Source organism: Acanthisitta chloris, unplaced genomic scaffold (assembly GCF_000695815.1).
Source record: "Acanthisitta chloris isolate BGI_N310 unplaced genomic scaffold, ASM69581v1 scaffold7232, whole genome shotgun sequence".
In the NCBI taxonomy this organism is placed as follows: domain Eukaryota; kingdom Metazoa; phylum Chordata; class Aves; order Passeriformes; family Acanthisittidae; genus Acanthisitta; species Acanthisitta chloris.
The window spans coordinates 202,216-219,041 of NW_008659850.1; the positions used below are offsets into that span (position 1 = coordinate 202,216).

Below are 16,826 nucleotides of genomic sequence, written 5' to 3' on the forward strand. Positions count from 1 at the left end.
AGGATACACTGTCTCATCCTGATCTTTGCAGCACCACAGTGTCATGTCTCTTTTTTCCTTGGTGTAGAGTTTTGCATGTGACTATGACAAAGCATAGTTGGTTTGTATAGCTTAACTTCTTATGTTGTCTGAATTTTTATATGAATGTGTTGTTGTCATCACTCTTTACTACTTTGTCATTTCAGTTGCCATACACAGTTCCTTAGGTGTGTACTCCGGGCTTTGATGAAAATGGTTGGATTACATTTGGTCTACTGCTGTTCACTGTGGAATTACACTAGAAATTCAACAAGCATTCTTCAATAACTGTGTTTTGTAATCTACCAGTGACTGAATTCTTACTCCATTTAGCATACACTCTGTTAATTGTGTGTACCATGTTCTACGAGAATGTTTTGGTCAACAGAGGCAGCATTCCCTGGACTCAGTTTAGGAAAGAAGATCAAAAAGGAGACAAAAGGCAAGATAGTCTCTTTGGAATACATAATGTACAGCAAATTGGGCAAGAATTTCATGCTCTTTCTAGGTTCAAACCATGCTTTTTCCGAAAAGCAGAATGAAGTGTAGTTTTAACACTTACACATGGCAAATTATGTCTGCTAATTTGTATTCTTAAGGCAATTTTCCAGTAGTGCAAGAGAGTTTAGAATAATTGCTGCAAAAGAATGATAGAGTGGTGAGAAGCTTTTAAGTAATGATGATTTTTCTCAGAGAATTGCAAACAAGAGAAGATCTAGTTTGATAGGAATGTGTGTTTTGGTGGTCAACTGACCAAAATGAAAGTTACATATTTCAGAAAGATGTAAACAACAGCTAAGGCAAAACAGAATGTATCTTACCAAATTCAGAGAGGAACATGAGCTTCAGGCATCCGATTCCAGAATTTGCAAATCTAATTAATTTCCTGCATAAGTGACAGGGAGAATGAAGGAAGTAGGGCAGGAGTTCCAAACAGGCTGTATGCTGACCAGGAATGATGAGATCTTAAGCAAACTGGAAGGCTGCACAGAAGAGAAAGGAATGTCTAGAAAACATCATCCAGGTTGGTGTTTTCCTGTTGTTCACTGGGTCTCAAATCCAAAGTAATCTACATAATACAGCTGAGTTAGGTGTCTAAGCTCCCATTATAATCAGTTGTCATCCAGGATATAATTCAGAATGTTAAACAAAGCCAGTAGCATTTGAGATGCCCCAGATTACCAGGGACGTCCATGTAATTCTGGCAGGCATGACATGATCTACAGGGGACTTGAGGTCTTCTGGATAGGCAGCTGAAGGCCAGACAGGACACCAGAAAATGTCTTTTGGCCTGTGTGTCTGGTTCAGGAGCCCTAACTGGCCCTGAGGTCTTAACTTAGGTATTAAAACTATAGCACATTTTAACTGACATAATTACGTTTGAAAGTCAAATGTAAAAGAAACTAGAAATAGATGTTATTTCTAACTAAATCCCTTGCTTAAGGGAAAAACTTCCTTTTATGTTTTCCTCATCCTCTTCCTTCTCACAGAACACCAACAGCTGCAAAAGGGGGAGGCAAACATCCTGCAGCTACTTTGCTCTCATATAACCAGACAGCTTTCTACAGGGCACACTCTTTTATTTGAGAATGATACAAAGGCAGTTTACCAAGCACAGCCATCTCATGGGTGTTTTTTGAGGTGTGTTCTTATTAGTTTCTATCTTCATCTGTTTCTCCTTTTATTTTACCTTTTTTTTGAACTGGGCAGATTGGTGCATTCCCAGTAAAGGTACTGTATTAACCAGTGTACCTTTTCTCTGGTTTCTGCAGCCTGTGCAGCCCTCTAAAATGCTTCATCCTGCCTATTCCTCTCGTACTTCCTTGCCAGAAATCCTGCTATCCAGCTACCTTGAAGAATTGTATCACTTTCTGCTTTAACAATACCTCATTCTTCAAAGTATATCCTTATCAGTAAAACTTGCATTATTTTGCTCCAGGGAGGCACATGCTAGGCCAGCCATGTGATTTCTTCCTTTCTTCAGTAACTTTCATGCCTGATTTAAGATGTTTTTTCTGCCTCGCTATAGACCAAGGCTAAATTTAAGCTGATCTGGCCTGTTGAACTAACTTATTTTCTTTGCTGCTTCTCAGTCCACTCTTTGCATTGGCTGCATATTTGCAGTGTTGCTCCCCAGCCCTGGGTGATGCCTGTTCCCACTGATCCATGCTTGCAGTGCTGCAGCACTCAGGGGGTAGAGGGAAGAAAGCTGTGCTTTGGCAGCACTGCCTGCCTGCTGTTTTACCTCCCTCTTTCTCAAGAGCTGCATGTGGATGCATTTTCCAGGCTGAAAGATGAACATATTAAAGACAGGTATTTAATGTACCTCATTTGTTCCCAAGAACACAGAAATTCCAAAACCATAGTATTTTTTCCATTAATTCACCACCATTTTGCATCTGAAGAGTTTCTACTGTTTGCTTACTGTACTGTGTGGTTGTTGAATGTAGACTATTTGCAAGTCAAAAGGAGTGACACATCTGGTATATACTTGGGATGAATTTATTTGTAAGAAACATTGACAAATCCCTGTTTTCTTGAACAAGGAGGAGTAGATTCATCACTCAGAAATCCCCAGACATGCCAGCTGGCCAAAGATCCATCCTTTTCTTCTTCTTGGGATGACAATTAAACTTTCTCTTCTGGCCTCTTACTGTTTCATGGATAAATCAGCTCTTTTTGATGAAAAAACTGTCAGTGACTGTCTTGGAGGATGATCAAATTCCTCTGCATGACTATCAACCAAAATTTCTGAGGCAATGTAGAGCACATTTATTTGTGTGGGAATGTTCACAACCAAGTGTTTTGCCACACCAGAGAGTAAGTGTAATCACAGATAAAATTTTCTATATGGGCAAGCTACTGAAAGGAGGAGCTCCAAGCTCCTCCTGCTGCTTCAGCAGGCAGTTTGCAGCAGGGACATCTCATCCTAGCTGAGTACATGATTCAGCCTTACTTGGCCTGGCAATACTGGTGCTGCTGCAGGTGAGCCAGTCTGTCTGGAGTGACCACTCACAACTGAAGAGACAGGGCAGATGCTGAGAGGTATGACAAGTCTTTAAGTCATATAAAATGATCCTGAAACTCAAAATTCCTGTGAAGTACAACTGCAGCTGTTGCCTGGGTCCTCTTGCTATTATTTATTGCATATGCAGCTTTGAAAGAGTACATTTTTAAAAAGAAATTACCTGTGGTCTTCTACTCAACTCTCCATGCAAAAGAAGCTGTAATTAATTTTTGTGAAGGGGAAGCGGTATCTGAGAAATAACCTACATTTATTGACAGTTAAGTAACAACCCACTGACTGAAAACTCTCTGATTTTCCTTAGAGTCCAAGTCATCTTTTCATTTTGGCATCCCAGGTCTGTGGCAGGGCCAGAGTCAATGGAAAAGAAGCCCTGGCTGCTGCCTGCCAATACTGCCAATATGCCAGGTGCCATTGCCAGAACAAAACAGAGCATTTCCTTGGCTCTGGATTTTCAAGTAGGAGAAGATGAACTAACATCATGGGGTGAACAAACCACCCAGACCATCAGCAGCACTTCAAATAAGTTTTTCTTATAGTAAAGTTGTTCCACAGATGCACAGCAGACCTGAACATGGCACAAAGCGTGGGCAGATGGGCAGACAGTTTCATTTCTATCCCATACATCTACTCTGCTGTAAAACCAGTAATTCACAGGGTTATGAATTGCTCCATAGCACCTTTCTTGAAAGGTTTATGGCACAGACAAGAGGAAAATTTCCTCGTGCCCAAACAAAGGTATTCCTAGACAAGGGAAAGTTGGACCCATGATTTAGCAAGGATGCCAGTGATGCAAGATAAGCATATTCTAATTAGTTCAGTTGTTTTCCATTTACCATGAATAGGGATAACAGAATTTAAAAGGACAAAAGAAATAGCTGATACTAGCTATTTCTTTTGCAGTAGTCTTTCATGAAGACAGTATTTCCAGCTGGGACAAGTGGAATTTCTTTTCAGAAGACAGTGGACAGAATGACAAACCCACCCCTTTCCTTTATGGAGTTTAGTTTAACCTGAAGAAATTGTTTCCATTTACCATGAATAGGGATAACAGAATTTAAAAGGACAAAAGAAATAGCTGATACTAGCTATTTCTTTTGCAGTAGTCTTTCATGAAGACAGTATTTCCAGCTGGGACAAGTGGAATTTCTTTTCAGAAGACAGTGGACAGAATGACAAACCCACCCCTTTCCTTTATGGAGTTTAGTTTAACCTGAAGAAATTGTTTTGTTTAAATATTAAAACACTGAGAAAACAGATATAATGGAGCAGGCAAAAATCCCTTCTTTTTTTTTCAGGTGGCCTATTTTTTTTCCCAGAGAAGTGGACAAGCTTAGTTAGAAGCAAGGAGAAACAGAGTATGAAAGGCTTTGCAGTTGCCTTCTAGAAAGTAAAAAAGAGAGATATTAAAACAACCAGCCCTGTTGGAAGATAGGTCCTTGGATCATGGAGCAAAAGGAGAATATTGTTTACAGAATAATTACTCTTTAAGAATATGTATAAGTAATAGAATTTATTATTATTCTTTTGGCAAAAAAAATCTATTTTTCAAAACAGACACTCTTTATTATTATTCTTTCCGCAAAAAAATCTATTTTTCAAAACAGACACAAAGGCAGACTGTCACGAGTGAGTATTTTAAATTGCTCAAAAATATCACCAGCAAAAGTATCAGCAAAAGTAGGTTTAATATGAAGGTGAAAGCACGACAAGGTTCTTTGGCAAGGTTCACTCTACTGCTTACCAGATGGTTGAAGCACATGCATACACACACAAACCTAAAGGAGTATGTACAGGGTATATGCCTTTGAAAAGTTCCCCTAGAGTTCAGTGGAGTACTCATGATGGATATCTTTGCATCTTCTCAGCGGATGAAGCGTTGAGCCTCGAGGAGTGGGGTGTCAGCCCAGGCTCCATTGTCTGCATTTCTTGATGGTGCTCTGAGTATAGTGAACTTGAGAGTTTGATAGTATTGAGAGGTGTTCCACTCAGAGTGTTTCTAGCTTAGGACTAGCTTAGCCTGGGTGCTGGTTGTCAGGGCTGAGGCCTAATAGACATGGACATTTCTGAGATCATGGTGGGTGGTGACGTGGTGCAGTTATGATGTTACAGACTCATTTCTTAGCAAGTTACTGAATTTACAATACAAGCTTAAATCCTTGATGAATCATATAAAATAATAGTCCTGGTAAGAAATTTTCTCTTTCCTTACTCTTACAAAATTTAAGATAACTTGTATGATGAAAAATTTGGTGCATCTTTCAGATAGCCAGTCTGCATCTACCTGAACAGTCTGTATAGCACACAATCTTTCCTGACAACATAGACAGAGTTTTGCCACAACAGGATCATCTCATGATTAGCTAAGGAATAGCTTGTAGTTTGTGTATGTTGGCAGGGCAACCATGTTCCCACTGAAAAAGAGAAGTTACTCACATATGACAGATTCACAGAAGACCAGTAACTAGTTTCCTGGTTCACATGATGAAAGTAAGATTTCTAAACAGGTCTCTATATTTTTTTCACAATCCAGTACAAAAAGACACTAATGTTGGGAAAAGGGCCAAAAATATCATATATAAAGATAAGTAACATTTAAAGAAAATAATGATGTAACAAATTGTTATAAAGGATTGGGAAATACATCAAAGTCTGCACTGGTTTAATGCTGGTTTCATTTAGGCATCAAATTGATTTCATTTCTTTGGAGTATAATTGGAAAATTATTGCATCCTATGCAAGATATCAATAAAATTTAGGATCTCCTTTCTGAATGTAAAAGATTTCATCCTAGACTATGTGACTGAGATGGCAACGCAGAATTTAAAATGGAAATAGAAAGCTGTGAATTAACATGTCTTTGCTAGGAGTTCCTGTGAGACATAAAGATCTTGCTGAAAGAAAACCCATCCAGCAATTGTTCTCTTCATTTACTCAGATAAACAACCACTTGTGAGAAAGGCTTCTGAGAACAGGAGACAGGAAAAGTTAGGTTAGCTGCATGCATCCCATACAAATTTCATTTGATGTTAAGCTGCATTCGACTACAAGTTCCTGTAGATAGTTTAGTCCTAGATTTTAAAATATCAACTACAGGGACTATATACCAGATAGTAATAAAGCCAGTGCAAGATTTTATAATTTTTGCTTGTGGCTATTGGGAAAAAACCCAAAACACAACACAACAAATTTAAGGTCTGTGTTTCGTTGTTTATTTGAAAGAAATGAGGACTCTTGATATGAAGTCCACACATGATGTGTTAAAGTGGTAGTTAGGTCATGTGATATTGATTTGGTTTTGGCCTTGACTTTGATGACTGTAGTTTGCAGTTGCTTGCACAACTTGCTTGAGAGGAGAGATCACGTATTATAACACTGAGGAGAGAAAGAATCTTTAGGTGCTAAATATATCCAGCTTGTACCTGGCCAGAAGGCGCTTAATAATCCTTCTGTTTTAATTTGCATCCACATGTTCATTTGTACACGTTCATTAAGTCTTTACCTGGCATTTCTCTAGTTTTTAAAGATTGTTAAAACTGACAGATCACAATTGCATTACTGCACAAAATTAAATCTTGTAGTCTGTTCTCAGGCAAAACTTTTATTAACTTCCATTCATGAGCCACAGGCGTTTGCTGACTGTCATGTACTAGTGAATGGTGTTTCCAGTAAAGTATGGATCCTGGCATGTGGGCCAGTAATCTAACAAGAAAAATGAAGAAGAGGTAATCTGTTTAATGTGCATTTGTCCTGGTAATGGTCTGTTAATGTGCTGTCTAAGGGTAGGATTTGTCTCGTTGCGAAAGCTGAGAAATATATCTCTGTAACATTGCCTAAACTTTGTAAAGAACTGCTGTAATGAGGTGAATTACTAGCTATTAATTCTACAGCCAGTGATCTCAGGGAAAGATTTATTATTCCATTCTCTATGTGGAATAGCAACATGCAAATAGAAGTTTCCTCATACTTGTTCATCATTCAGCTTCACTCAACAACCTTTTTTTCCATGTTTTCCACCATTAGAAGCATTCAAAATATGAGTTTAGTTGTGTCTTTCCAACTGCATTATCCTGGTCTGTCAAAGGCAGAATACATTTTCTGTAGATATTCTTAAATATGAAACCTGGATTTTTCTTCTTTTTTCCTATGGCAGTTTGTCCATCAAGAACCACTACTATGATATTCATGGATAAAAATTACAGGAAAGATTAATGTGCCTCATAAATCACTAAAAGGTTCAGATAAATATACCCCTGTGCTTTCACAGTTGCCAAAATGTGTAGTTGTTATGTATGATAATATATTTTGACATACATTCATGTTCATCTTATGCATAGAATTCCTCAGTTTATGGATACTTAGAAAAGCAATCTTTCCTTAATTTATATTTAACTGAGGTGGATGTGCTGCCTCCTACGGAAAAAAAATGTACTATTCATAGAAATTACCTTCTTTACAGCTGAAATGAGCTAATGAGGAAGGATTAGTAGGTTTCTTGGTTTTCTGAGTTTTGGGTCCCAGAAAGGACTTGAAGAAATCTTGACTTCAGAAGGCATCCCTGCAGCAGTAGGAGAAAGGGTGGGGATGAGTGCAGGGAAGAATTTTGAGGCATCAGAAGCAAGAGAAGAAGGTTGGAGATAGGTAAGGGAGACAGGGAAGAGAGTGGAGCAGCAGAAAGACTGGTTTAAGTGAGGACCAGAGTCAGGAGAAGTAGAGTGGTGAACCTAGAAAGAAGGGAGACAATAAGAGGAGTATGGATGAAATTTAAAATCAGTTCTGTAGGAAAAGCTCTGATATTCTGGCTTCATGGCATAAATTGTGTACTTTGTCCCTGGTGGGACAATGGCGAAACCAGAATCACATAGAAATGCTTTTTTCCACCTTCTGTGGTAGAAACAGAAAGGGAAATAGCTGTCTTGGTCTTGGGGGCTGTCTTCTGAATATTTCCCTGATGGGGTCTGCAAAGAGCTCCTACCATGGGTCTCCTACCATGGGTCAGGAGACACTGCCTTTCGGATCTGCCTTTCTCATAGCACTTAAATTCACTACTGTAAACAAGTCAAGCCTTCTTTGTGCTAGTGGCTTATGGTCCTCTTTTTGTTAAGTTATTTCCTAGGTGACAAGATGTCACCTAGGTAAGTCTATATGAGCAGCTCTAGGTACATCCCATTATATGGTATTTGATCACCTGATAAAAATACTGCCATACATCTGCTCCTGGGACAGGGAGGGCACACATTCCTCTAACACCTTCTCTAGAGAGAGAACTGTTGAACAGAAGATACCTTAGACCCATCTCTCTCCACATACACATGTACTGTATGTAGAACATGACTGTTCCCACCATACCGATGCTCAGGATTTAGTTGCAAAGTACTGTAATAAGACATCTGTGAGAAAAGAAGACTAACCACTCTAGTTTGAGATATGCTCCCAACTGGCTTTCTGAACTGCCCGAAAACTGCTGTTGTTTGGAGTGGGGCTGTTTAAAGCCAAATGAGGAGAGGAGATAGTGCTGTGAACATGGGAACTGCAGCTGACAGCTCAATTAAATGACCCTGCAAAGAGAAGCTCACCCCAGTGCAAAAACTTAAGACTGTATGTGATCAGCCTTAGTTAAGACTTGTTTGGGGGACAAAATTTCATACCCAAATTGCATATAATACATGTATGATAGATCAGAGGACGTGTTCATCTGAAGGACATCAAGCCCACAGTATTGAGTCATATTAGGAAAAATCCATCAGAAAAAAATCCCTGCCATTTTGTGTGTAGGAACCACACATGACTAAATGCTGTCCCTTTCATATGTCTACTTATGAGCATCAGTTAGTCTACAGCTAACTGATGAGCTGGTAGCCTCTGGATTTTTCTGATTTAGCCACAAGCTTTATTAGAAATGGGTTTTGTTATCAATCGATTTAATTTCTATCTAGTTTCCTTACTTCCTCCTTGTTGTGGATAGGAAATACTGGTAAGAAATAAATGCTTCAAGGTAACTTAAAACTGTTTACTTGGACAAATTCTCACTTCAAACCAGCAATATTTTTCACCCTCAGAAGCTTGTTTAGCTAACTTAAGAAAGCACTTTATTAATAGGAGGTTTAAGATAGACATGAAATTAGGAATTAAGCTCTTTGTTTTTCCTGAAAGATACTGAAACTTCTCAGTCAGACATGGAAAACCTACAGATCTGTCTTTATAGGAGCTTATATGATGCTGGACCAGATGATGTGCTTTACTTATCCTTGCAAGAGGGCTGCTGGGAAAATGTTACTGCTGTTTTGGGACTTGATTCTATGAAAGAATACCTGAAATTTGTCATGCTGTGCTTGCTGTTAGGTAAAGCAGGGCTGCCTGCTGAAATCTGCCATTTGGTTCGTGTGTTACCTTTTCAGTATGATTTTTCTTCATTGAAAAGAACATTTGTTGGAGGGCTGTCCAGTAGGACTGTTCCAGCAGCTCTTCAGGACTGTCACCACCAGCTGCAAGCACTTCTGTGCTTAGTCTGTGTTTAATAGCAAGACCAGCAGTAAGCTGGGCCCTGCACTGCCCATCTACCACCCTGATATAGACAAGCCCTCTCTGGGATGAAGGAATAGTCTGTTCTCCAGCTCCTTTGGCCCATCTCCAAGACTGACAGCCAGGCACAGTTTGGCTGGGTTATTTTCTCATAGAGATGCTTCTTAACAGGAAGCTGGACCATGGCAACACAAGGCACTCAGCAACAGCAATTCTTATGCCTGCCTGCCATAGTGAGTCATGTAAAGCTTGTAAGCCTCAGATTAATATTTTCTGTCTTAAAATATTTGTTTAAGAAAGACCCTTGTGACTTTAACAGACGTAAATGCCACAGTGCTAGAAGTCAGCCATCTGGACTTTGTAATCTGAAATGTAAACAAACTGACCAGGCTCTTTGACATCTCTCAGATTATTGCTGTTCATAATGAACATTAACATTTCCAAAGGTGTCTCTTTGCTTCATCACATTTCAAAGAATCCATTAATTTTGTTTTCACACGCTTAAATATTTATTTTGACCTTTTACCTCCTGGTACAATAACCTCCTGGCTTGTTGGACTGGCCAAAACAAAATTCACTGATGTGCTCTGAATAACCTTGTTGCTTGTATAAACACACTGCATAAACAACTCTTGCAGAACAAAAGAGCAAGTCCTCCACTCTACTGTAGGAAGTCTTGGTCCATTTCAGATTATCCATACAGGTAAGGGCTGTGCTGAGATATGCCAGCTGGTTTTCCAGCCTCCATACCCTGTAGACTTGCTGACATCCAGAATTACTTCCCCACTCCATGAGTAGTGCTGAACCAAGACCAATGCTGTGTTATCCGTTCCATGCACAGGTGCCGCTGTTGGTGTTCCGACTCTGCTCCTGGTCCTGGTGGTGCCTGCCCTGGGTGTCCTTGCCTGCTCGGGATTCTGAATGTAGCTGGATTTACCTTGTCCTCCTCCTAACACAAAGGACTCCCTTTGAAAATGAGGACTGCGACTCTTTTTGATTCCTGTGGCACCATCCTAAGCCAAATAAATTACACTTTAAAATAAATTACCCTATGAATTTCCTATGAACTTTAAGAGGACTGAGGCATCCAGGAACTCCTTCGTGAAGTAAATCAACTTTTGAAAGGCTAAGAAATATTTTTAACTTGTTCCAATATGCCTTATAAAACACTTATGCTGATCTGTGACAGTTGCATGATTCGGTCCAATGGGGCAAGTTACAGTGTTAAAACCCAATAACATAGGCTGTACAGTGAAAGTAAAATCACCATACGTAGGTGCTTTAACTTGAATAACAAATTGTGAAATATAATAGAGATTGAAATGTTGATTGTATGTGATAAATGTAAGAGTACTACGTCTGTCTGTACTATCCTATATGTTTTGTGTACTGCATATTTTTGAATGGCCCCGTCATCATTTATTGGGATTACTGGTTTTTAGAGAGACAGTCAAAGCAAAAACATTTCATTTTTTGGAGCTGTATTTCTTGAGGCTATTGGATAGAATTTGAAGGACTTGAAATAGAAGTCAGTGATAAGGATTTTTCAATTTTAAATATGTTCACAACATGTGAGACTGCAGAGCATGCTCAGCTTAAAGGAATTTACCTGTGCTTCACTGACGTGAGATTTACTATATTTTTTTCTTAAAAGAATTCTGTTGATGAATTCTGTTATGGCCATTGTGCTGATTTTAGGAGTCAAATGTCATCTTTCAGGGAAGCAGCGTAATGTACTGGTTTTGATTTAGTCGTATTATTATTAAGGTAGCAATATAATCCTTAGGAGTTTGGAGATGGAGTCCATGCTAAGATCAGCCAAGTGGACCATGAAATGGTAGGAAACGTATGTTATTTTTCAAAGTGAAAAGATTTAAACTATAAAAAAGAAAAAGATATACAATAAATGGCAAAAGCAGAGTAGCACAGTAAAATAATTATTATATTTACATTTTTATGCTGCAGACACCAGGTGTTACCTTCCTGTATTGAAGGTGTACATTTGGGAGAACTATATGCTTTTTCAAGAACTTGATATTATTCTAATGTTCATAGTGTTGTAAATAAGAGTTTTAAAGTTCTGAGACCATTTCTCTATTTGATAGAGTACTGAATGATCCAACTGTGTGTTAGTACGTGAAAGTCAGATCCCAACTGTTAGTCGAAGCTAAATGTTTACTATGGCCTTTGCAAAATGGGAACCCTATTAGAGACAGAGAATGTTTTTGTTCTGACTGTGTCTAGAGTGTTTCAGTGTTGGGGTTTTTGTTGGGTTTGGGCGTTTTTTTTAAGTTGTTAAAGAAATGCACATTCCTTTCATTTTCCATGGTGTGCTGAGAATTAGTTTGAGTATGAATGGTGAAGAAACACAGTGATATTGAATCAGCTGGCTCAAGTAATAGTGCAATGTCTGATGCTTCAAGAATTATAAGCTTTGAATCATATTTTATTAGCACAACCTTGCTAGCTACTTAGAAATAGATTTTATCTTTTTAGAACTGATACTGTAGAGGTCCATAATAATAATATTTACATGAAGCAAGGATAGGTCTATTAATAATTTACACCCCTTTCTTTTATTTGTATAATTTTGTACTATATATTTACATGTAAAAGTGTAGAGTCTTCATTAAGAAATATCAATAATACTGTTTTAGTTTAATTTTAACTATTTGTTACAAGATGAAAATTTTTTAAATAGGTGAAAGTGATTACTTCCCTATAGAGGAATGTCAGTGTCAAACACTACTGAGTTTCATAAATTGTATAATTATTTGAAAGATAAATGAGTTGTCTTCATACATAAGAAACTAATATGCTGTAAGCCTTCTGTATAAAAAAATGTGTTTTATTGTGTTTCATTTGGTTTTGTTCTTTTGCAGTATGACTCGTTTTTATATAATCTACAATCACAACTAAATCTTTTGCCAAATGCATGATTGCCTTTTACTTTTCTAATACATGGTGTAAGAAGCAAAACTGTTTCATTTTTTGCATGGAAATGACCTGGGAAGGAAAGCCACTTCTTTTTTTAAATCAGGAACACAGATGAGGTAGGTGTCACATACTGATCAGATAGTTGGAGACTTTTCTGTTTCACACAAGTGTGTAAATTTGCCTGGGACCTTCAGTTTCAAATTGTTGTCAAGAAAAACTAACTAATGTATCATCTGCTTTAAAATGCAAGGTTCTTAATTAAAGTTTATATAGATAGACATATTTGTTGTTTCTTTATATTTCAGGAAAATTGATATTACCATTATTTGATACTGATGAATATGGAACTGGTTTTTAGTTACTTTTTATCTTTTTTTTCCAAATGAGTAGATCAGGACCGTGCTTTGTCCTTTTTATGAATGAAAAGTAAATTACAATTAAATAAATGTATTAATGTTACTCAAAGTATAATAACTGTCTTTTGAATTGGAGCTTTCGAATTTCATAACAGTCATGTGATCTTCTGTGACAGTAAAGGTGTGGATGGAATGAGGTCTTGTGTATCCCTGCACTACCTTGTCATTATTTTTGCTGGAGTTTGAGCTTTTGTGGCTGTTTTGCTTTGATTATAGGTGATATAGATAGAATCATTTTCCTAACATCAGTGACAGCCTCCTGAGAGCTCTTCAGCAGTTTTGGAAGCAAGAGTTAACCAAGCAGAGTATTTTTTCAGGTAACTTATTCTACTCCAGTAGATATATATTGTTGTGGTTTAACCCCAATCAGCAACTAAGCCCCATACAGCTGTTTGCACACTCTCTGATGGTGGGTGGGAGAGAATCAGAAGACTAAAAGTGTAAAAACTCATGGATTGATACAAACAGTTTAATAAGAAAAGCAAACACTGTGCACACAAGCAAAGGAAAGCAAGGATTCATTCACCACTTCCCATGTGCAGGAAGGTGTTCAGTCATTCCCCAGGAAAGCAGGGCTCCATCATGACTAACAGTGACTGGAGAAGATAAACACCATCACTCTGAACATTCCCCATTTCCTTCGTCTTCCTCCAGCTTTATATACTGAGCATGACATCATAGGGTCTGGGATATCCCTTTGGTCAGTTTGGGGTCAGCTGTCCCTGTTGTGTCCTCTCCCAACTCCTTGTGCACCCCTCTCCATTTCTTCCAGAGGTGATCCATTTTCCTTTAACCTTTCTACCACTAATTCCATTTGCTTTGCTGTTTTAACATTCATCTTATTTCCAAAACAGAAGAAAGGAGAGAAAGCAGAAAAGTCCTTATGAATGGGAAATAAAAATTGGTGTTCACATTTCAAGGAGAAGTGGCACTATCTTTTCTTTTCTTGCAAGGCTAACATGTTTTTCTTTTACCTCAATGCCAATTAACCAAGTCTAAAGGGCATCATGAAAAGACAAATGAAAAGTGTTTTATTCACCTTAGCTGATCTTGACTCTGGACTATTCTCTTGATTAATATGGATGACACTGGAAATTATGCCAATTTTTATTCTCCAAAACACTTAGAAAGCTCCTGGTTTAGGTGGTAACTTTAACAGTCAAGTTGTGAGCACTGATGGGTGGATTGTTCTGGTCTATATTTGAAGAATCTAATAGTGTCTTTAAAACCTGATGCCTTTTGTCTTTAGTGTGTTGTCACAGCCACTAATTATCTGCTTCACAAAAAGGTGTGACATTGTTTTCTTTCTCTTTCAAAGCAGGCAGCAGACATGGCAACATGCAATATCATCTGCTAGCAAAAAGGCAAATCTAAACAGAAAATACAAAGATACTTACCAGGCCTCATCCCCTCCTGGTGGCTGCCATGGTGCAGCTACTTCCCCATCCTTCAGTTATTTGACACCTGCAGAAAGCAGTGCATAGTGAAGTGTTTCCATGGCATTGAGATAGTCCAGCTTCAGGCAAATTCTGATCCTCACTGGTGACCGTGGTGGACATGGAGCTCCGAGTGGGCACATGCTGCAGGGGTGGATGGCACCAAGAGGTCATCACCTGGCTGCAGGACCGTGTTTAAGCCTTCAGGAAATACCCAGTTGGTGTGGTCACAGGGCAGTGGAGAGCATGAAGGCAGGTGGAGCGGTTGTCCTCAGAGCACCAAGCCTGTGGCCAGACACAGGGACAGTGCCCTGGCCTCAGAAGTGATGCATCCTGCACAGGACACTGAATTCTCCTTGCACCCCAATGTGGGGAGAGAAGTAAGTGTCTTCCAGCATTAAGGCCCATGTGATGTGACTAGAGAAGATTTCAACATCCAGTGAGTATTTGGGAGCCTGAAGCAGGCAGCCTTTGGGAGCACACAGCAGTGGTGGCTTGGCCCCCCATGCCAGTATACTAGCTGCATATTGACATTCATTTCTGATTCTCACAGGGAAAAAGATGGAAAAGCACCCAGTCCCCAGAGGCACTAAACTAGGGGTTTATCCCATCCAGACAGGTCTCTGTGACCAGCTACACTGCAGTTGCCTGCAGCATGGTAGCACTCATGGGACATGGCAGGTGCTTTGTACTGGTGGAGCCAAATGGTGTTTCCAGGCCACTAAAATCCTGTACTACCCATACCAGTGCTGTACAAACCACCCATTAGGCACTGTCCTGGCTAGCACTTCTCCCAGGACTGGTTTTCAGATGGCACAGCCCTGAGCCATGCTGGGGCCCCTTTCAACCACTCAGAAGCAGAGGAATCTGTGTCCCAGAGCCTGCACTACCAGCTGCAGGCTGGCTTTTTGATTTACCATTCAAAATCTTCAGGACTACTGTAGGCTCTGCAAAAGATCAGTTCCTACTACAATTTTATCTGTATCTGCAATTCAGAGTGGGACAGGGACATGCACGGGGCTTTAGGCAAGGCTGGCTGTGACAAGTCTTTTCCTGGTCTTGCACCTCTTCATTAAACTGCTGTTATTTGTTTTGTGAGTCCATAATTATCAAATATTATAATGAAATCATATGTTTTCTCTGCCCAGAATGTTTTAAGCTATAGATATTGAGACATAAGCACCAGTCTGATCTCTGTGACAGCACTCTGAAGCAGTTAATTACTGATCCTTATTTAACTGTACTCTAGCAGAATACTCTAATGCACAGGATACTCCCTATGGATCGACCTGCAGCTCAGAGAGCTGCTGAAAATCAGCCAGTTCTTCATGGTGCTCCTCTGTGCCTGCCCTGTCAGAACACTGCAGTGCTGCTTCAGGACTCTGAAATGTGCACCAAAGCCAAGATGATGTCTCTTCTGGCATCAGATCCCAACACCCTTCCACCAGCTTCAGTACCTGATTTATCTGCCGTAAAATGTGCGTGACGGAATGACACAAAAGGGTCTACAGGGGGTGGGTGTGTATATATATCTGAGCCTTGTATAAGTGGGTTAAACCATGCACTGGAATTGTAATGCAATCTGACAAAAATTAATACCTTAAGCAAAAACCCCTAACACAATAGGGATGAGCTCTGCAGTTCTTGATTCCACTGGGTTCTGCTCAGCAGACTTTTGTTTCATAGACCTACAGCACTGACTTCTGTGATGTTGCAGATGTGATGGTTTAGACAGCACTACAGGAGAAAAGAGGGTAAAATAATTCTGTTTAAACAAGGGAGGAATCAATAATTCAAACTTTCAAGACTGAGCCAAATGTGCTAATACAAACGACCTAGAAAATAGCATTAAGTGTCACTGTTAGTAACTGTGTGTTGGTATACAGCACAGTTATCCACTCCTTTGGGGGTTATTGATACCAGGAGGTAGGAAAACAGGATTTTTTTATACAGGAACAGCATAATCATTGACTTGGTCTTTCTCTAATCTGCACTGAGCAAGGTAGAAGTTTTCACTCTATCAGGAACACAGGATCACAGAGGGCATGAATTTAGTTAACACAGTTTATTTCCCTACTTCACACCTTCCAGAATGTCCTCGCTGTGATGTAATAACCCAGTGGCTTCTGGCCAGTACTCTTGTGGCACTCAGCCCTCTAGCAAACATAAACTAAAATGGGTATTTCCATGATCAAAAATACTTAGCTTCTCTCTTCATCTGCCTATGTCTTTCCTTTTTTCTCTCTCTCCCTCTCTCTCTCTCTCTCCCTTCCCCCGCACCTTTCTCTCTTTCTTTCTTTGTTTTATGAAAAGAAAAACTGAATAGGAACTTGAACATTGGTAATAAAAAGCCATCAGCAGGGAATATTATCCCTGGTCAACCTCTGAAGCAAGGAAAAGTCCCTTAAGTCTTATCCAGATATTTGAGAGATTTTGCAAGTACTCAATTTCAGACAGTTCTGGTACAATAAA

General features: G+C 39.3%; 1 protein-coding gene across 1 annotated transcript in view; it reads left to right on the plus strand.

Moving 5' to 3' along the window:
* The window catches only part of CNTN1 (contactin 1), a gene marked incomplete at its 5' end in the record, with an annotated part of 63,291 nt that extends 50,324 nt beyond the window's left edge, over window positions 1-12,967 (plus strand). Inside the window, 2 exon segments of the mRNA XM_009069560.1 lie at window positions 10,407-10,452; window positions 10,454-12,967. Coding sequence (XP_009067808.1) covers window positions 10,407-10,452; window positions 10,454-10,562 — 155 coding nt within the window.
* Window positions 12,968-16,826: the final 3,859 nt, after the last annotated feature.